Source organism: Macrotis lagotis, chromosome 1, assembly GCF_037893015.1.
Source record: "Macrotis lagotis isolate mMagLag1 chromosome 1, bilby.v1.9.chrom.fasta, whole genome shotgun sequence".
In the NCBI taxonomy this organism is placed as follows: domain Eukaryota; kingdom Metazoa; phylum Chordata; class Mammalia; order Peramelemorphia; family Peramelidae; genus Macrotis; species Macrotis lagotis.
In genome coordinates, this window is record NC_133658.1 from 172,470,838 (window position 1) to 172,492,546 (window position 21,709).

At 36.1% G+C, this 21,709-nt stretch overlaps 1 protein-coding gene across 1 annotated transcript in view; it reads right to left on the minus strand.

Moving 5' to 3' along the window:
• The window catches only part of LOC141518751 (large ribosomal subunit protein uL11-like), a 59,336-nt gene extending 39,773 nt beyond the window's left edge, over positions 1–19,563 (minus strand). Inside the window, exon 1 of the mRNA XM_074231076.1 lies at positions 19,488–19,563. Within this exon, the coding sequence (XP_074087177.1) occupies positions 19,488–19,563 (76 nt within the window). The remainder of the gene's footprint in view (positions 1–19,487) is intronic.
• Between the last annotated feature and the right edge of the window lie 2,146 nt (positions 19,564–21,709).

Sequence of the window (21,709 nt, forward strand, 5' to 3'; positions counted from 1 at the left end):
TGGGAAGGGAGGGTGGAAGGAAATTTTGCAACTTAAAAAAACAAAAATATACATATGGATGAATGTTGAAAAACCTTTATGACATGTTTTTGGAAAAATAAAATATCAATAAAAAATTGAATTTCCCAGGAAGAACTTGGTAGAAACAAAATGTCTTTAAAGTGAAAGTGTGTAATTCCACAAAGACCTTGAAAATGTGGACTCCTATTTGGGGCTCCATGTGTCTTGTGCTGAGTCCAGTGACCCACAGGCACTCCTTAAATAGAGCTTTTTCCTTGCCATAGAGTGGGGGAAAAGCAATCTTTTTTACAGATACCCAAAATAAAAATGTCTGGTCTAGAGCACAATATGTTACTTTTGATGCCAATAAGTTATTTTAATATCTCACAGTTTTCTGAGGCTTTCCTTGTTTCACTAGTTACCTTTATTGGTATACTTTATTAGAAGTTAAGCATGTTTCTCCCATATGTGCATCAATGAATCCTAAGTGTATGTGAAAAATGTCCATCAAACTTTGTCTTCTAAAAATCCTTGGTTTCATCAGTTTTGAAATTTTCCTCCTTTCATCTGTGTAGATTGCAGCCTTACACTGCTTTGGTTGATATGTTAGTACAGTTGTTCCTAGGAGTGAACTATGGCTGTAAGGGTACACAAAACTACAGGCACTGTTATATACAATTTTTTGTTCATTCTCAAGATATGTAGTGTGACTCAGCATAACAATGAAGCAATCATGTCTTCGGTAGACTGCATACATTTTGCATATGTATATATTCAATGTGTGTTTTATCTGTTTTTCAAAAGATATACATGTTGCAGTGATTAGTAAAATAAGACTTTATTGTAAAGCGATGCTGAAATTGGAGTAGTTTTATATTTTCTTCCATTCTTCCCCTTGTTTTAAAAAAAACCCTAGAATTTTAAGATGTATTTTGTTTTTGCATCTCAATCATTTATCACCCATCCTTTTCAGAATGAATTTTCCCCTGTGGCAAATAAAAATGATTAAGCAAAGATCTTCAACTTAGAGACCATATATGGCAATCTATATATTATTTTGTCCTTAGAGTTCCCCATGTTCTGAGGAGGGTGTATTTCATTATCTCCTTTTTGGTTCCTGCAACTGTTTTTTCCAAAATTCAGAGTTCAAGTGATTTGTTCATTTATATTGTTATGGTCATTATGTGTATAATTTTCTTGGGTCTGATTATTTCACTCTGTCCCAGTCTATGAACATCTTTATCTAAATTTCTCACATGCATCATTTCTTACTGCACAATAAAAGTACATTAAATGAATATACCATAATTTATTCAATCATTTCTCTATCTATGAATATCAAACAGCTAATTCTTCATCATTTCACAGAGTACTTTTGTGAATATTTTGGTACATATCAGACCTTTGTTTTTGCCTTTGATTTCCTTGTGGTATGTGCTTAGCAAGTGAATGTCAGGATAAAAGGTTATAGATACTTCTCCTGTATAATGAAATCCAGAATCACTGGACCATTTTATGGTTATACCAAAAACTAGAACATCAATGTATTTGTCTTGCCCTAGTATCTCTAATATTGACTGAACCTCTCTTTTGCCATATTTGCCAATTTATCATAAATATCTTCAATTAATGGAAAATAAAAAAATAAACTAAACAGTGGCCATGTAAGATTTCAAAAGATTTTTTTGTGTTAGAAAGGGTCCTTAAAAAGGTAAGGAACTTCTTGTTTACTAAGGTGAAATAGCCAAAACCACATCTCATCTGATGTTCAAAGATGAGAAAACATTGCAGTATTCCATAAGTGAATCTATAATAATATTAGTTCCTTGAGAGCTGACAGTCATATTTATGATCATCACAGGGTTGTTGAAAGCCCACAAAGTTAGTTTATATTTGCCTTCAGATGGGACTTAACTTATGTCCATGAAAGGTAGTATGCCTTTATAGAGATTTTACAGTTTATCATATGCATCATCAGGAACTTGATTCTTTTCCCATTGAATCCAACCAAATTCCTCTCTATTAAATACAAAGAACTCCTTTGATTGTTCTTTAATGAATACCAGAGGTAATTTAATTCAATAAGCATTTATTAAGGGACTACTGTGTACCAGACAAACTGAGACCTGGGAAAGACCCTCATTTTATTTGGAGTCATCATTGGTAATTCTGACCTACATCTTGCCACTGGATATTCAGTGACTGGAAGAGAGATTGTAAGGTTGATGATTTTGCACAGCTCTTCCTCACTAATTAAATGCAATTCATTTGCAAGTACAAACTTCACCCTTCTGAAGTTATTGGTCCTCTTCAAGAATGCTAAAAGAAAAACAAACCCAATCTCGACCCTGAAGATGAAATGATTGTATTGTGATTGGAAGGGAGAATAGATAACAGAATAAATGAATGGAATAACATGAAATATATAAGTGAATAAAAAATATAAACAAAGTAAATAAGAAATAATTTGAGAATGGAAGTAAGAGAGCACTAAACTATAGGGATCAGACATTTACTGACTGTGTGATCTTGGGCAAGTCATTTCATCATTTTTTGCCTTAATTTCTTTGATTGTAAAATGAAAATAAGACTATCTACTTCCCAGCATTGTTATGAGGATCTAAAAATAATATTTGTAAAGCACTTAGCTCAGAGTCTGGCCCATAGTAGGTACTATATAATTTACAAGTTATTATATAATTATAATTATAAATAGAGCTTAGTTTGGTTAGACCATAGAATATGGGTAGAGGGATAGTGCACAATGAGTTTGGAAAGGCAGTTTGGGTTCAGGTTAGAAGGCACTGAACAACAAGGATAATTTTCAAGACATATTCCTAAAAATTCTATTGTTTTCTTCTTTACAACAGGATTTGAGGGGGTAGGACCGACGTTATCATCTTCATTTGATAGATGAAAAAACCTAAACATGAGGGAATTAAGTGACTTGCTCTAGGGGACACACAGTGAACATGAGGGGCCAAACTGTGACTAAATCTGAATTGTTTTGGTTGTTGATCTAATGCTCTTTCCTCTTGAACATATTACTTTAGAATCCTGGATTTTTCATAGAATTGAAAAATCTGGATTGGAAAAGAAAAGTCAGAACCATATTGTCCAAAGCATAACAGAAAAAGAATCCCCACATCAACACATCTTATAGCCTTTTCCTGAGGGCTGAAACTTCCCAAGTCAGCTTATTCCCACATATGGAAAGATTTAATTATTAGGATTTTTTCCTCATTTTTCCATCTGTTCTTCCTAATTCTTCCCTCTACACCCAGATAAAACAAATCTGATTCCTCTTGCCCTTGACAAACCTTCAACTACTTGAAAGCAGCTATCATGGTCCAAACCTCCCTCATCTACCCTAGTTAGTTCTTCAAGCTAAACATTCCCATTTCCTTCAAATGATCCTATTTATGTAAAGGAAGTGATAATCAGTTTTTCTAAAACACAACAAAGATACTGAGAAGTACCTTAATCTTGAGTTTTGCTTGACTTTCCATAGTTTTTTTTCCTTTTCTTTTTCTGACTGGAGAGGCAAATGGGGAGAAAATAAATTCTATATAAATAAATGCTTGTTAATTTAAAAGATAGCTTTATCATTAGGACACAGCAGTGATAGGACCTTGGCCATCCTCAGTACTCAATAAACTCTAAAGGGTCAAATATAAAATCCCCTGTCAATCAAAGTCCCTCCTCTACCCCTATCTTGCTAGTCTTTTTACACCTTAAACTCCTACTTGTACCCAGGGATTTGGTGAAACTGGCTTCCTTGCTATCACTTAAACAAGATTCTTCCTCTTCCAAATCCAGGCAATTTCACTCTCTGTAACAAACACCTCAAATACTAGCCATCCTCATTCTACCTACTGACTCCTTTAAAATATCAGTAAAAATTCCTCATTTTACAGGAAACCTTTCATTATTGGTTTAAATCCTTTCTCTGTTCATTATTTTGAATTAATCTTATATACAGTTTGATTGGATGTAGTTATTTGCTTGCAGTCTTCTCATTAGATTGAAAACCCTTGAAAGTAGGGACTATTTTTTTAAGCTTTCTTTGTATCCTCAGCACTTAGTATAGTAGTTGGTACCTAGTAGATGGTTAATAATTTTCTTTTATTGACATATCTTCTTTTGGAAGTATAAAGAAATTCCTTAAGCAACTTGAAATCCATGAACAATGATGGAAGACATTTAATATCAAATATATTAATTGACTGAAAATCAGAGTCTATATAAAAGATTCAGGTATACAGCTCTGACAAGAATTAACATTGGCAATCTAGAAGCAATGGAGGAAGAAGGCAGTTTCTGAGTTTACTCTTCTTTTCCCTTCAATGTCTTGAGGATTGAGAATGAGCTCCCCTTTTCCCTCTCCATCCTTTGGTAATGACTTCTTGATGCAGAACTAATGAACTTGTTTTCATGCCCTTTTTTCCTCCCACTCACTGGTACAAGTGAACAGGAGACCTATATGAATAAAACAGAGAAAAAGGAGATCAATGAATTGGGTATGCAACTAAAAAAGATAGAAAAAGAACAAATTAAAGATCCCCAATTAAATGTTTATTAGAAATTCTGAAAATCAAGGGAGAGATTAATACAATTGAAAGAAAGAAAACCATTGATCTCATAAATAAAACTGAGTAGGTTTTATGAAAAGGCTAATAAAATAGATAAACCTTTGGTTTATCTGATTAAAAAAGAAAGAAGATAACTAAATTACCAGTATAAAAACAAAAGGAGTGAACTAATGAGAAGGAAATTAAAGAGATAACGTGGAACTACTTTGCAGAACTGTATGCCAATAAATTTGATAATCTGAATGAATTGGATGAATATTTACAAAAATAAAAGCTGCCCAGATCAATAGAAAAGGAAATAACATAAATAACCCCATTTCAGAAAAAGAAATTGAAGAAACCATCAATAAACTTCCTAAGAAAAAGATTAAAAGATTCCAGGTCCAGATGGATTTACAAGTGAATTCTACCAAATATTTAAGGAACAATGAATTCCTATTCTACATAAAATATTTTTAAAAAACAGGAGAAGAAGGAATTCTGCCAAATTCCTTTTATGACACCAACATGATGCTGATATTTAAACCAGGAGGAACAAAACAAAGAAAATTATAGCCCAATCTCCCTAATGAATATTGATGCAAAAATCTTAAATAAAATGTTAACAATGAGACTACAGCAAGTTATTACTAGAATAATACACCATGTTCAGGTAAGATTTATAGCAGGTAAGCAGTGATGGCTTAATATTGGAAAAACACAACAATTGAGCCTTTGATAAAATACAGCATCCATTCCTATTAAAAACACTAGAAAGCTTAGAAATAAATGGAGCTTTACTTAAAATAAGAAATAGTATCCATCTAAAACCATAAACAAATATTACATGTAATGGGAATAAACTTGGAGCATTTCCAATAAAACCAGGGTTGGAACAAAGATGCCTATTATCACCATTACTATCCAATATACTATGATAAATGTTAGCTGTAGCAATAAGAGAAAAAAAGAAATTGAAGGAATCAGAATAGACAGTGAGGAAGCAAAGCTTTCACTCTTTGTAGATGATAAGATGGTATACTTAGAGAATACAAGAAAATCATCTAAAAACTCCTTGAAACAATTAAGAAATTCAGCAAAGTAGCAGGATATAAAATAAACCCACCTAAATCATCACTGTTTCTATATATGAACAACAAAGTCCAAGAGAAATTTCATTTAAAGTAATTGTAGACAACATTAAATATTTGGGAATTCAACCTCCCAAGACATACCCAGAAAAAAAACATTTCTCACCCAAATAAAGTCATATCTAAATAATTGGAAAAATGCCAATTGCTCATGGTTAGGTTGAGCTAATATAATAAAAATGACAATTTGATTCAAATTAAATCACTTATTCAGTGCCATACTAATCAAGCTATCAAACAACTATTTTACTGAGCAGGATAACAAAAGGTCAAGAATAGCCAAGGGAACTGATGAAAAAAATGTGAAGGAAGGAGGCCTAGCTCTACCAGATCTAAAACTCTACTATAAAGCAGCAGTCATCAAAACTACCTGGTACTAGTTAAGAAATAGAGTAATGGATCAATGGATTAGGATAGGTTCAAAAAAATAGCAGTAAATGACCACAGTAATCTACTTGTTGACAACAGCTTCCGAGATATGAATTCACTATTTGATAAAAATTCAGGGAAAACTGGAGAATAGTATGGCAAAAACTAGGCATAGACCCACATCTCACACCCTATACCAAAATAAGTTCAAAATGGGTACAAGATTTGGACCTAAAGGGTGACACCATAGATTGATAGAACAAGAAAAACAGATCTATGGAAAGGACAAATTGATGACCAAACAAGAAATAGAATATTTTACAAAATGAATGATTTTGACTATATTATATTAAAAAGTTTTTGTACCAATAAAATCAACACAACCAAAATCAGAAGGAAAGCAGAAAGCTGGAAGACAATCTTCACAAACTAAGAGGTCTGATTAAGGTATCATTTCTAAAACATATAGAGAATTGCATCTAATGTGTAAGGTTACAAATCATTCCCCAACTGATAAATGGTCAAAGGATATGAATAGATAGCTTTCAAATGAAGAAATTAAAGCTATTTACAATCATATGAAAAATGCTCCAAATCATTATTGATTAGAGAAATACAAATTAAAACAACAATGCAGTATCACCTCACACCTATCAGATTAACTAAGATGGGAAAAAGGGGGAAATGATCAATGCTGGAGAGGTTGTGGGAGGATTGGGACACTAATGCATTTCTGGTGGAGTTGTGAAATGATCCAACCATTTTGGAGAGCAATATGGAACTATTTCCAAAGAGCAATAAAACTATTTATTCCCTTTGATCCAGAAATTCCAATTCTAAGTCTATATACGGAGGAAATCATAAAGAATGGGAAAAGCTCCACATGTTCCAAAATATTCATAGCAGCTATTTTTGTAGTGGCAAAGAATTGGAATGCCCATCAATTGGGGAATGGTTTCATAAGTTAAGGTACATAAATGCGATGGAATATTATTGTTCTATAAGAAGCCATAAATGGTTGAACTCTAGAGAAGCATGGAATAACTTACAGGATCTGATGTTGAGTGAAGGGAGAAGAAACAAGGGAAAAATGTACACATTAACCACAGTATTGTAAAATGATCAACTTGATGGATGCAGCTCCTTTCAGCAGTTCAGAGAGCTAAGACAAATGTAATTGACTAGCTATGGACAATGCTATCCCCATCCAGTGGATGAAAAACAAAAACAAAATAAAACCAAAAAAAATTTTTTTAAACCCTTCAGAATCTGATGAACACTTTGTAAATAATATCTCATGTATCTCTTTCTCTTAATCCTAATTCCTCATACCAAAAATGACTAATCTGTAAATATGTTTATCAAAAATTTGTAGCAACAGTGCTAACCTGATTATTTGCTTCTGAGGAGAGCGAGGGTAGTAGGAGATTTTGTAACTTAAATATATATATATATATATATATATATATATATGCATATGGATAAATGTTGAAAAATTTTCATAACAAGTATTTGTAAAAGTAAAATGTCAATAAAAAGTAAACAGGAGAGACTTAAGAGTTTAAATCATAGGAGCTGAACCTATCAGAGAGTCCAACTGCTAAGTCAAATTGAGTGAGTTGAAAGGCTAGTACCCAATACTAGGATACTAATAGAGAAATGGCAGGCTCAGGAGTTGAAATTCTTGTTGGTCCTAGGGCATTGGGTCTAGTCTGCTTCACAATCACATAGAAAGTTTGTAGCGTGGATGTCAGTGTAGTAAAAAATTGGAGGAAAGATTGTCTATATCTGAGCAGTGAAGCATGATGCAGTGGCATCTATGGAAGGCATAATTTTCCCCTACTTACCTTGGCTTCTCAACTTGTGAACTCTTTGGGCATTTATTATTCTAAATGTTAATTGTTATTGTGGGTAAGTACATCCAGGTTTATAGAGATCTTATATTGCAAATATTCTTACTGATGGTTGATTGGTTCTTTTTATTCATTATTGAAGAAGACCAAACTGGCATCACTATGTTAGAAATGAGTTAGTGTGTCCGAATGTGATTGATCAGACCAATACAAGCTTGGAATTCTTCCACAAGTTGGGTACAAATTCTCCAAGTGAACACTAAACTTATATATCTCACATGTCCTTTGAGCTGCTTCAATTCTGCCTTGCTCATATAGCACAGCACCCTCTCTGATGAGGGCACACTTGCTGGGCAGTCCTGTGCCAGTGTCTCCCATGTTGCATAATCAATTTCAAAGTTCTTAAGAGAGACCTTCAGGGTTCCCTGTATCCCTTTTCTGACACCATTGTGAGTGCTTGCCCTGTGCAAGTTCTCCATAAAATAGAACTTTTGGTAAGCATTTGAAAAATTTGTGCAATCCATTGCAGTTGTGGTTTCTGTAATAAAGTTTGAATGCTTGGCATTTTAACTTGAGAAAGGACCTCAGTGTCTGGTATCTTCTCCTCCCTGGTGATCTTCAGAATTTTCCTTAGACTTTATATTTTATTTTAAGGTTTTTGCAAGGCAAATGGGGTTAAGTGGCTTGACCAAGGCCACACAGCTAGGTAATTAAGTACCTGAGGCCAGATGTGAACTCAGGTACTCCTGACTCCAGGGCTGGTGTTCTATCCACTGTGCCACTTAGTTGGCCCTCCTTAGACATTTTAAATGGAAGTGATTCAGTTTCCTGATATGATACTGGTAGGTATACAGGTTTCACAAGCACACAGCAATGAGGTCAGCACAACAGCTTGTAGCCCTTCAGTTTGATAGTCAGTCTAAAACCTCTTCCCTCATACACTTTCTTTCAGAGTCTCCCAAATAATGAGCTAGCTAATCAGCTGAACTGGTATCAACCTCATTATCAATGTGCACCTTGCTAGAAAGTACACTGCTAAGGTAAATGAACTTATCCACAATAATCAAAACTTGTGGTTCCACAAATGGATAGTATAGTGCTAGCTAATGGAGCACCTGTGTTTTCTTGGTGTTAAGAGAGCAAAGTTAGCATAAGCAGTAGAGAAGTGATCCCTACTTTGTTGCATCCCAGCTTCAGAGGCTGTATTGAATACACAATCATCTGCAAACAGAACATCATGAACCAACACTCCCTCCACTTCAGAGTTGGCTTGTAGCCTTTTCAAGTTGAAGAATTTATTGGCATTACGATACCTGACCTTGATGCCATAGTTATCCTCAGTGAAGGCATTTGATAGCATGACTGAAAAGTTTTGCATAGGAACAAAAGCACATCCTTGTTTAACTCCTTTGTGGACCAGGAAATCTCAAGAGCGTTGTCCACTAACAAGAACCCAGGCAAGCATGTTGTCCTGAAATTGAGGTATAATATTGATGAACTTATCTGGACAACCAAATTGTGACATAGTCTTACATAAGCCCTTATGATTGACAGTATGAAAGGTCTTGGGTAAGATTTTTAAAATGTTACATACAGACCTTTGTTCTACTCTTGGCATTTTTCCTGGAATTCTTGGGCAGCAAACACCATATTGATCATTCCTCAACCTTTTCTGAAGCCACACTGGGTCTCAGAGAGGTGACTATCATCCAGAGAAGTTTCAGTCAATTGAGAAGGACACTAGCAAAAAACTTAGTAGTAATTACTAAAAGAGAAACACGCCTGAGATTGTCACAGGACAATCTATTCCCTTTACCTTTACAGATGGACTGTGGAAGCATTTTTGAATTCCTGGGAGATAACTGCTTCAGGCCTGGAAAATTTCAGTCAGATTTTGTATGAACATCAGGCACCCTCACTCCCACCTTGTAAATCTCTGCTGAAATAGAATCAGCACCAGGTGCTTTGCCACTTGAAACCTAATGGCATTCAAAACCTCTTCTTCAGCTGAAACTTCAGCTAGGGACTGATTGACTTCAACTTGAAGTAAAAGGCCAGTGACTTCCGTATTGATTGATGGTTTGTTAAGAACATTATGGAATTGTTCAGTTCATCTCTCTAGGATCAGTCATGTCCCTATCAGTGTGGCTCCATCAGTATTGAGTAGTTGAGATGTACCATATATCTTTGGCCCATAAATAGACTTCAGGACATCATAAAAGCACTTTGGATTGTTACTATCTGCAGAAAACTGCATTTCAGTTTTTCTTTCTGAACCAAGAATCCTGAATCCCTCTAAAGTTTCACTTGTACTGTACTGTCTTTTATTTTTTAAATATTTATTTATTTTTTCAATTACTATAATAGATTTGTTATAAAAACAAACATAATACCCCCTCCTACAAAGATAGAGAGAAACCTAGGAAAAATAAAGTGGGAGGAAAAAAAACAAATGTATTTGGATACCAGAAACTGTGTCTTTGGGACTGACTGCATTTTTTTTATCATCAGAGAAGTTGCTTCAATATTTTTTTAGGTTTTTTTTGCAAGGCAAATGGGGTTAAGTGGCTTGCCCAAGGCCACACAGCTAGGTAATTATTAAGTGTCTGAGACTGGATTTGAACCCAGGTACTCCTGACTCCAGGGCCAGTGCTTTATCCACTGTACCACCTAGCTTCCCCACTTCAATATTTTTCCCATAGTTACTATTGCTAGCTGTATTTCTCTCCATCTTCTTTCTCCATATATTCTGTTCTCTCTCTCCTTTCCCTCTGACCCACTTCCAAAGTGTGTTGTATCTGACTATGCTCTCCCACAATCTTCCCTTTCTTCTATCACCTACAACCCCCTCCTCCATCCCCTTTTCCCATCCCTGTCCTCTCCTTTTTTCCCTCTAGGTAAAACAAATTTTTATACCCTACTGAGTGTGTATGTTATTTCTTCTCTGAGCCACTCCCAATGAGAATGAAGGCTTACTCAGTCCCCCTCACCTTTCCTCCTTCCACTCCATTGCAAAAGCTTTTTTCTTGTCTCCTTTAAATGAAATTTCTTGACCCATTCTACCTCTCCTTTCTCTTTCTCCCAGTACATTCCTTTTTTGCTCATTGACTCCATCTTTACATATCATACCTTCAAATTCAGCTCCCTCCCGTGCCTTGTTTAAATATGCTCCTTCTCATTGGCCTAATAAATGAGAAAGTTCATATGAATTATCAGTATCATCTTCTCATGTAGGAATACAAGCAGTTCAACATCATTATGTCACTTGTAATTTGCCCTTCCCTTTCACCCACTCTATGCTTCACCTGAGTCCTGAACTTGAAGATCATACCTTTGTTTTCAGTTCTGGTCATTTCAACCAACTATTTCATTGAAAATCCATCTTTTCCCCTGGAGGAGTATATTCAGTTTTGCTGGGTGGTTGATTCTCGGTTGTAATTCAAACTCTTTTGCCTTCCAGAATATCATTTCCCAAGCCCTATAAGTCCTTAATATAGATGCCGCTAAGTGATATGTAATCCTAACTTTAGTTTCATGATATTTGAATTGTTTCTTTCTGGCTGCTTATAATATTTTATTCTTGATTTGGGAGTTCTGAAATTTGGCTCTAATCTTCATGACATGTTTTATTTCAAGATCTCTTTCTAGTAGAGATAGGTAGATTCCCTTAATATCTATTTTGTTGTCTGCTTCTAGGGTATCAGGGAAATTTTCCTGAATAATTTCTTGCAAAAGGAAGTTTAGGGTCTTTACCAGTCATGACTTAAATTAGCTCTCTTGGATCTGTTTTCCAGATCAGTTGTTTTTCCAATGAGATAATTCATATTTTCTTCTAGTTTTTCATTGTTTTGTTTTTCTTTAATTGTTTCTTGATTTCTAGCAACATCATCAGCTTTCTTTAGCTCCATTCTACATTTGAAGGAATTATTTTCTTCAGAGAACTTTTTTAATTTCCTTTTTTTCCATCCAGCCATTTCTGCTTTTTAAGGCATTATTCTCCTCATTGACCTTTTGGACAGCTTTTTTCCTTTTTTCCTTAAGTGGTTTTTAAGATGTTATTTTCTTCAGTATTTTTTGCATCTCCTTCACCAAACTTCTGACTTGGTTTTCATGATTTTGCCACATTGCTCTCATTTCTAGTCCCAATTTTTCCTCTACCTCTTTTACCTGATTATCAAAATATTTTTTGAGTTCTTCCATAACCAATTCATATTTTTCTTGGATGCTTTTGATGCAGAAGCTCTGACTTTGTCATCTTCTGTGTGTGAATTTTGATCCTTCATGGGACCAAAGTAATTGTTCATGGTCAGATTCTTTTTCTTCTGTTGTTTGCTCATTTCCTCAGTCTAGAACTTAATTTTAACTCTTTGTTAAGGTAGAGCTCTGCTTCCAAGGTGGAGGACACACTTTTCCCAGCTTTTGCAGACTGCTCTCCTGGTCTTTGCTCTGGTCTATGGATGACCACAAGCACTCCCCTCTGTCCTGGAACTGTGAGGAGGGTCCTTGCTCTGAGATGGCAGTACTGGGGTCCAAGATTGCACCTGGATCTGAGTATGGGCAAAGCAACAGAGGAATAGGAGAAAGACCTCTACATTTTCCCCCAGACACCTTTTTGTCCATGGACTGAATGCTCTGGAAGCTGCTGCTTAGTGACTTCCCAGGTTTGCTGCTGGTTCTCAGGGTCAGGCTGTGCTGAGGCCTGTGCTGGCCTTGATTCTATGCTCACTCTGGTGAGGCAGAGTTTTTCTGCTGACCTTCCAAGTTGTCCTTGGCAGTCCCTGAACTGAGAGGTCTGAAAATTGCTACTACTACAGACCCAGGTACCCTCAGGGACCCAGGCACCCCAAAGGTTTTTTTCTGAATGACTAGAGCAGGTTTGCTTCCTTAGCTGGTGGGGCCTGGACTGCACTGCAGCCCTTTCCAAACTCATTGGAATAGACCCTTCCTGTAGATCTTCATAGTTGTTTTGGGATGGAAAATTGCTTCATTCAGTCTTCCTGTGGATTCTACTCCTCTAGAATTTGGCTAGAGTCATAATTTAAAGACATTTGGAGTGGTATAGGGGAGAACTTCTGTGATCTCCTGCCTTCACTATGTCATCTTGATTCTTCCCCTAACTACTGACTTTTTAGAAATGGTTGAACTGTTCTGCTGGTAAATCTTGTGTAGTTTTTGCTTTAATTTAGCACCTTCTGCATTTACCCATCATTTTCAACAAACCAATCTTGATGATTGTAAGCATAGTGACTCAGATGAACAAATGCAGAGCTGTACACATTAAATCTATGAAAGCTGCCTATTCCTTTTCTTTTCCATTATTGCTAACTGTGGGTTGGCTCAACTTTTTTTTCCAAGTTAGCAACAATCTGTTCCTGCTCAGGGAAGCATTCTAATCTCTTGACATTAATTCTTCTGGTAGTCACTTTGCCTTGGGGTCCCAGCTTTGGTTGAATGTAAATATTTAGCTTGGAGAGGAGGAATCTATGATCAGTCCAGCACTCTGCACCACACATAGCCTTCTTCACTCTCACATGCTGATTGTCTCTTTTCCTTACAACCACATAGTCTATTAGATGCTATTGTTTGTGGGAGAGTGCAAACAGAAAGTTTTATTGTCTTTAGAAAAATGAAAGACAGAGGTGTGATGAGAAGGTCATGAGATGTGCAAGTCTTCATTATGGTTGCTGTTTCCAAATCCATTTCCTAACATCAAAGGCACCTAGAAATATAAGCTTGCCCTCTTTTGGTACATTGATGATAAATATCTCCAAATGTTCATAATTTTTCTTTGATTTCATCAGGGTTTATCCTGGTTGGAGCATAAGTACTGATGATGGAGTCGAGGCATTTTCCTTCAAGTCGTAATCTCATTGTCATGAACCTAACATTTACTCCTTTTGGTAGGCATTCAGATTTGTTAACTAGATTTAATTTTTATTGCAAAACCTCCCCCAGGCTTCACGGCATTCCCCTTCACTGCAGTCACTCCAGAAAAACATTCAGTAACTCTAATTTCAGTAAGCTGGCCAACATTTGCCAGTCTTGTTTCACTCAGGGCTGCTATTTGGATATGATACCTGCTGAGTTCTTTTGCAAAAAGAGTTGTTTGTCTTTCAGTTCTATTGGATCTTGTGCTGTCTGTGAGTATGCACACATTCCATGCACTGACAGTGAGTGGAATCTGATTTGAAGAAGTTTTTGTATATTTTTTGAAAGATTTTATTTATTTTTAGTTTTACAATTTTCCCCCAATCTTGTCCCCCCCCCCACAGAAGGCAGTCTGTTAGTCTTTAGATTATTTCCATGGTTTATATTGATCTAAGGTGAATGTGACAAGAGAGAAATCATATCCTTAAGGGAAAAAAAGTAAAATATAAGAGATAGCAAAATTCCATTAAAAATAATGCTTTAGGGGTGGCTAGGTGATGTAGTAGACAAAGCACTGGCCTTGGAATCAGGAGTATCTGGGTTCAAATCTGGTCTCAGACACTTAATAATTACCTAGCTGTGTGGTCATGGGCAAGCCACTTAATTCCATTTGTCTTGCAAAAAACCTAAAAAAAATAATGCTTTGTTTAAAAAAAAATTAAAGGTAATAGTCTTTGGTCTTTGTTCAAACTCCACAATTCTTTCTCTGGATACAGATGGTATTCTCCATTACAGATATCCCAAAATTGTGCTTGATTGTGGCATTGATGGATTGAGCAAGTCCATCAAGGTTGATCAACACCCCCATATTGCTGTTAGGGTGTACAATGTTTTTCTGGTTCTGCTCATCTTGCTCAGCATCAGTTCATACAAGTCCTTCCAGGCTTCTCTGAATTCCCATCCCTCCTGGTTTCTAATAGAACAATAGTGTTCCATCACATACATATACCACAGTTTGTTAAGCCATTCCCCAATTGAAGGGAATTCACTTAATTTCCAATTCTTTACCACCACAAACAGAGCTGCTATGAATATTTTTGTACAAGTGATGTTTTTACCCTTTTTTATGATCTCTTCAGGGTATAGACCCAGTAGTGGTGTATTGCTGGGTCAAAGGGTATGCACATTTTTGTTGTGCTTTGGGCATAATTTCAAATCATTCTCCAGAAAGGTTGGATAAGTTCATATTCATAGCTCCACCAACAATGTATTAGTGTCCCAGATTTTCCACATCCCTTCCAACATTGGCCATTGTCCTTTCTGATCATATTGACCAGTCTGAGAGGTGTGAGGTGGTATCTCAGGATGCTTTAATTTGCATTTCTCTAATAAATAATGATTTAGAGAAATTTTTCATATAACTATGGATCTCTTTGATTTCTTCATCTGCAAATTGCCTTTGCATATGCTTTGAACATTTCTCAGCTGGGGAATGGCATATTTTTTTAAAATTGACTCAGGTCTCTGTATCTTTTAGAAATAAGTCCTTTGTCAGAAATGCAAGTTGTAAAAATTGCTTCCCAATTTACAACATCTCTCTTTTGATTCTTGCCTACAGTGGTTTGGCTATGCAAAAGTTTTTTTAATTTAATGTAATCAAAATTTTCTAGTTTGTTTTTAATGATACTCTTCATCTCTTCCTTGGTCATAAACTGTTTACCTTTACATAGATCTGACAGGTAAAGTACTCCTTGAATTTCTAGTTTGCTTATAATATATTCTGTAATTTTATGTTTAAAATCCTGTATCCATTTTGATCTTGTCTTGTTATAGTGTGTCAGATGTTGGTCTAATCCAAGTTTCTTCCATACTGACTTCCAATTTTCCCAACAGTTTTTATTGAAGAGAGAGTTTTTATCCCAAATTTTAGACTCTTTGGGTTTATCAAAAAAGCAGATTACTATAACTGTTTTCTGCTATTGCACGTAATCTATTCCATTGATCCACCACTCTATTTCTTAGCCAGTACCAGACAGTTTTGATGACTGATATTTTTATAATATAATTTCAGAATTTTTAAGGTTAAGCCACCTTTTTTTGCACTTTTTTTCATTGAATCCCTGCAAATTCTTGACTTTTTATTTCTCAATATGAATTTACTTATGATTTTTTTCTAACTCATTAAAGTAATTTTTTGGAATTTTGATTGGTTGGACACTAAACAAGTAGTTTAATTTTGGTAGAATTGTCATTTTATTATATTAGCTTGACCCATCCATGAGAAAGTGATGTTTGCCAAGTTATTTAAATCTGATTTTATTTGTGTGAGAAGTGTTTTGAAATTGTTTTCAAAAAGTTTCTGAGTCTGCCTTGGCAAATAGACTTCCATGTATTTTATATTGTCTGAAGTGACTTTGAATGGGATTTCTCTTTCTAGCCTTTCCTGCTGTATTTTTTTTTGCAAGGCAATGGGATTAAGTGGCTTACCCAAGGCCACATAGCTAGGTAATTATTAAGTGTCTGAGGCTGGATTTGAACTTGCACCAGTGCTCTGCACTACTTAGCTGCCCCTCTTCCTGCTGTATCTTGGTGGTTATATATAGAACAGTTGCGAATTTATGAGGATTTATTATATATCCTGCAACTTTGCTAAAGTTGCTAATTGTTTCCAGTAGTTTTTTTGGATGATTTCTTGGGATTCTCTGGGCATACCATCATGTCTTCCACAAAGCGAGTGCTGTCTCTTTCTTCCCAATTCAAATTCCTTCAATTTCTTTTTCTTCTCTTATTGCTGAAGTTAACATTTCTAATATGATATTGAATAGTAGTGGTGATAATGGGCATCCTTGTTTCACTCCTGATCTTATTGGGAATGCCTCTAGCCTCTCCCCATTGAATATAATGCATGTTGATGGTTTCAGATAGATACTTCTTATTATTCTAAGGAACTCTCTATGTTTTTAGTAGGAATGGGTGCTATATTTTGTCAAAAGATTTATCAGCATCTATAGATATAATCATATGATTTCTGATAGGCTGTTTTATTGATAAAATTAATTATACTAAAATTTTTCTTTATATTGAACTAACCCTACATTACTGGGATAAATCCTACTTGGTCATAATGTATTATCCTAGTGATAACTTTTTATAATCATTTTGCTAATATTTTATTTAAGATTTTTGCATCTATATTCATCAGGGAGATAGGTCTATAATTTCATTTCTCTGTTTTTAACTCTTCCTTGTTTAGGTATCAGCACTATATTGGTGTCATAGAAAGAGTTAGGCAGAGTTCTGGCTGCTATTCACTTATCTTTTAAGGGAGAGTTCATTCCATTTTCAATAAAAGTAGTAATTACTAACTCTTTATTTCTCTCCATTCTATCTTCCCACTGTTTGTACTTTCCACTTTTTCCACTTTATCCATATTCTCCAGTATTTTGTTTCTGAATACCACCACCTTCAGTGTGTTTGCCCTCCTATATCAACCTCCCTTCCCTTCTTCCTTCCTTTCCTTCTTTTAGTTCCTCTTTTTCTCCCCCTCCCCATCTCCCATCCCCTTTTCCCCATTTTAGTACTTGAAAAGTAAGATAAGTTTCTTAGCTTAACTGAGTGTAAGTTGACTTTAAGCTAAATCTGATGAGAACATTCACATGATTCTCATCTCCTCCCTTTTTCCCCTCTATTGCAATAGGTCTTTTGTACCTCTTAATGTAATGAAATTTACCCCATTCAATCTCCTCCATCCTCCTGTCTCATTACTGCCCCCCCTTATTAAGGAGGCATTGTTTTTACGTCATTCTGTCTGAGTCATAAAAAAGTCATGAATGTTCATCACTTCTGGCTAAGTATATTCTCTCTAACAGAGTTACAATTATCAAGAGTTATGAGAATCTTTCTCCCAGGTGGGGATATAGCCAGTTTCATCTTATTGGATAGTATTTTTCATTCCCCTTTTATTCATTTATTTTTTTAACCTTTTCTTTCTTTTTTTTTAAGTTTTTGCAAGGCAAATGGGGTTAAGTGGCTTGCCCAAAGCCACATCGCTAGGTAATTATTAAATGTCTGAGGCCAGATTTGAACTCCAAGTACTTCTGACTCCAGGGTTGGTGCTCTAACCACTGAGTCACCTAGCGGCCCCCCTTTTTTAAAACCTTTTCATGTGCTTCTTGAGCCTCCTATTTGGTGTCCAAATTTTCTATTTAGCTCTGTTTTCTTCATCAGGAAATGTTGGAAGTCTTCCATTTTGTTAAATGTCCATCTTTTTCCCCTGGAAGAGAAGGTTCAGCTTTGCTGGATAATGGATTCTTGATTGCATTTCAAGTTCCCTTGCTCTTCAGAATATTTCATCCCAGGCTCTTCAATCCCTTAATGTTGATGCAGCCAGATCCTGTGTAATCCTTATTGTGGATCCTTGGTATTTAAATTATTTCTTTCTGGCTGCTTGCAGGATTATCTTTTATCTGATAGTTCTGGAATTTGGTCACAACATTCCTTGGTGTTTTCATTTTAGGATCTCTTTCCAGTGGGGATCAATGTATTCTTTGAATAACTATTTTGCCCTCTGGTTCCATGATATCAGGGCAGTTTTCCATCACTAAATCCTGTTATATAAAGTCTAGGCTTTTTTTGTCTTCAATGTTTTCAGGAAGAACTATAATTCTTATGTTGTCCCTTCTTGCTCTATTCTCGAGGTCAGAGTTTTTGCTGATGAAGTATTTTACATTTTCTTTTATTTTTTCGATCTTTTGGTTTTGTTTAATGGAATCTTGTCTCATGAAGTCATTTCCCACAGATTCCAATCTTTTTTTAAGAGAAGAATTTCTTCATTTACCTTTTGCAACTCCTTTTCCAATTGATCAATTCTAATTTTGAAGGAGTTTTCCATTTCCCCAAATGTAGTTTTTGAGAGAATTATTTTTTATTTGTCCAATTGTATCTTCCAAGGATTTGTTTTCTTGTTGTGAGATGTTAATTTTGTCTTCCAACGTTTTAATTTTCTCTTGAGTCTCTTTTCCTAATTTTTCCAGTTGATTTTTAAACATCAGGAAGTCTTTCTGGGCTGGAGACCAATTCATATTGTCCTCAAAAGTGCTAGATCTCTTTGGGTTAGAATCTGTTTTTTCTAAGGATTTCTCCATGCCCCCCCCTTATTGGACTTTCTTCATTTTCCTTGGATCTTGTGTTGGGGAAGGAGTTGGCTCTCAGAGGTTTGCTTTTGAAAATCCTAGAGGGTTTGTTCACTTGGTTTAGTAATTCCAAGGGCTGGCCAGTAGGAGGTGCTGGTTGCTTTTTCTGGAGTGTTTGAAGCCCTCTCCCTAATTCTGGAGAGAGTAAGGAGGGATGGAGGGAGGAGGGGCCACAGGGTCTGAATTGTCCTTGAACTATGTGATGGGCCCTGGGGGGAGGAAGTTAATCTCCCTTTCAGCTGAGTGAACTCTGTTGCCTACACCTGAGCCTGAGGGAGTGGGGGAGCAGTTAACATTGCTTCTGGTAAGAGGGCTCTGCAAAAAGTATGGAGCTCAACTCCTGTGCCCAGGTAATCATTTCCCAGGGATATTCAGCAAATCTCTGTGCTGGAACTCACTCTCCTGACAAATAGGGCTCACCAGAGTTCCTTGCCCCAGGCTCAAGATTCCACTGCTAAATTGGTCCTTGGACCTGCCACTCACCTAAGTCTCTGTGGCTAAGCTGGTCCTCTGGTTTCACCCCACTGCTATCTCTGTGCTTTAGTTCTGGTTTAACCATGGTTCCCTGAGACAGACCCTGCTGGTAGGTGTCCTCCTATCTTCTTTTTCTGGGTTTTGTTGATCGAATTTCTGTTAAGAGGTTTCTTTCATGTTATTTTTGAGGGGAACTAGGAGCACTTAACACAGTGCATGTCTTCTCTCTGCCATCTTGGCTGGAAGTCTGTATATAATTTTTGTGTTTTGACCACCTGTCCTTAATCTAGTCAGAGTTGGGTAAGAAGTCAATTTTGGGCACCTTTTCTAGCCCCTTCCTCACATCAGGAAGTGAGCAGTGTGATTCTGAAAAGGGCTGCTCAGTCACCCAGCAGGCTGTTGAATCCCACTGCTGCTTCCAGTGGAAAGGACGATATGGCCTAAGTCACTTGTGTGCAGGATTGACTACAGCTCCCAGTGGATCTGCACTTGTGGTTTTGTTACTTGCCTTTGCCCTCAGGACTTTGAGATAGGAATGGTAAAGTAGTTTGTGTGGTATCTTTTGATCCATGTGTAACTTGTATTTAATTGAGGCAGAGTTGCATGATGTCATTGATCTCACTCTCTCTTCGAAAGTCTTCATCGTCCAGTGGCAAGGCAGAGTCAATACATCCTGGTTTAGCCTGTCTGCCAAAATGTTTTACCAGGATGTGGCCACTGTGGGTTATCGCTTCTTTTGCTTACTGTAACAATTCAATAAATACTTTTTGTTGTTTTCTAATTGTGTCAACTGACTATTAAAGGTAGACCCATCTAGAGAACCATAGTTGTAAGATGGTAGACCCACAGAACACCTTGTTGTTAGACATTAGGAAAATTCCTTCATATCTCTTGTCACACTTGTATGGCATGAACTTAAGATGTTATACTAGACTGGTTTCCTTCCTCAAGACGTCCTCCAGCTCATCAATGTCCTTGGAATCCAGAACTAAATATAAGACTACAGATATGGTCTGAACAGGACAGAATAAAATGGAACTATCACTTTCTTAGTAGGCAGTTAGTTGGATAGAGCATTAAGCCTGAACTAAGGAAGTCCTGAGTTCAAATCTGACCTCAGACACTTACTAGCTGTGTGACTTTGGGTGAGTCACTTAATACTATTTGCCTCGGTTTCCTCATCTGTAAAATGAGCTGGCGAAGGAATTGGCAAACCATTCTAGAATTTTCTGCCTAACAAAACCCCAAAATGAGTTCATGGGGAGATAGATGTGACTGAACAGTACATCATTTTCTTATTCCTAGAATATTTATCTATTAATTTTATACTGAATTCTTCAAACATAAATGAATTTCCATAAGGAATGATAAATAATTATTAAGTGCTATGTGCCAAGCACTAGACTACATTCTGAGGATACATTTTTTAATGCAGTGGGGGAAAGGTAGGAAGAAGAGCAAATTTTTTTTTCATTAATTAAATAGAACAAATTAAAAATATGTAAAATAGTTGCTGTCTTCATGGAATTTAGGTTCTAATAGGAGAAAAAGCCATATATGACATTACAAATTGCAATGCTGATGCTAAGACCTTGAATTCCTTAAAGGATAGTGCAGGATTTATTAATCAGGGATCTCCAATCTTGTTTGTTTTTAACACTTTCATAATTATTTTCAATATAATTGATTTCTTTTATAATCACATATTATTGAATGAGATTAAAAATTTCATTATGAGAAAAAAATATATAGTCTTCACCAAATTGTTAAAGGAACTTAACTCTAACACACCCAAAAATGTTAAGAAAAATGAATTTGTGGCAGGGAGATGGCATTATTTAGAGTCCAGAGTGCCCTGAAACTCACATATGGAGATGAGGCAAGGGACTTTTCAATCTCTAATACCACACCTCTTCCTGATGCTTTAAGTGCAAGATCACTTCAAGTTTCTAAATCAGAAGTACCAAGATTCCTATAGTTTTTTAGCATCTCATCTCTATATAGATCCATTTGAACAGGGTCCAGCTGTCTCTACTCCTTCATGGAAAATAAGCATAATCAGCAACATCTCCATGACATTAGTGGGCACATTAGTTGCTGATATTGGAAACTACAGCTGTATTTGTTCTTTACTTAACATTCTCAGTTCTGGAGCTATCAGCTTTGAATGTCTGTCTTGATTAGTGAGTATACCATTTAGCCAGTTGCAGCCATGTTTCATAGTCCACATT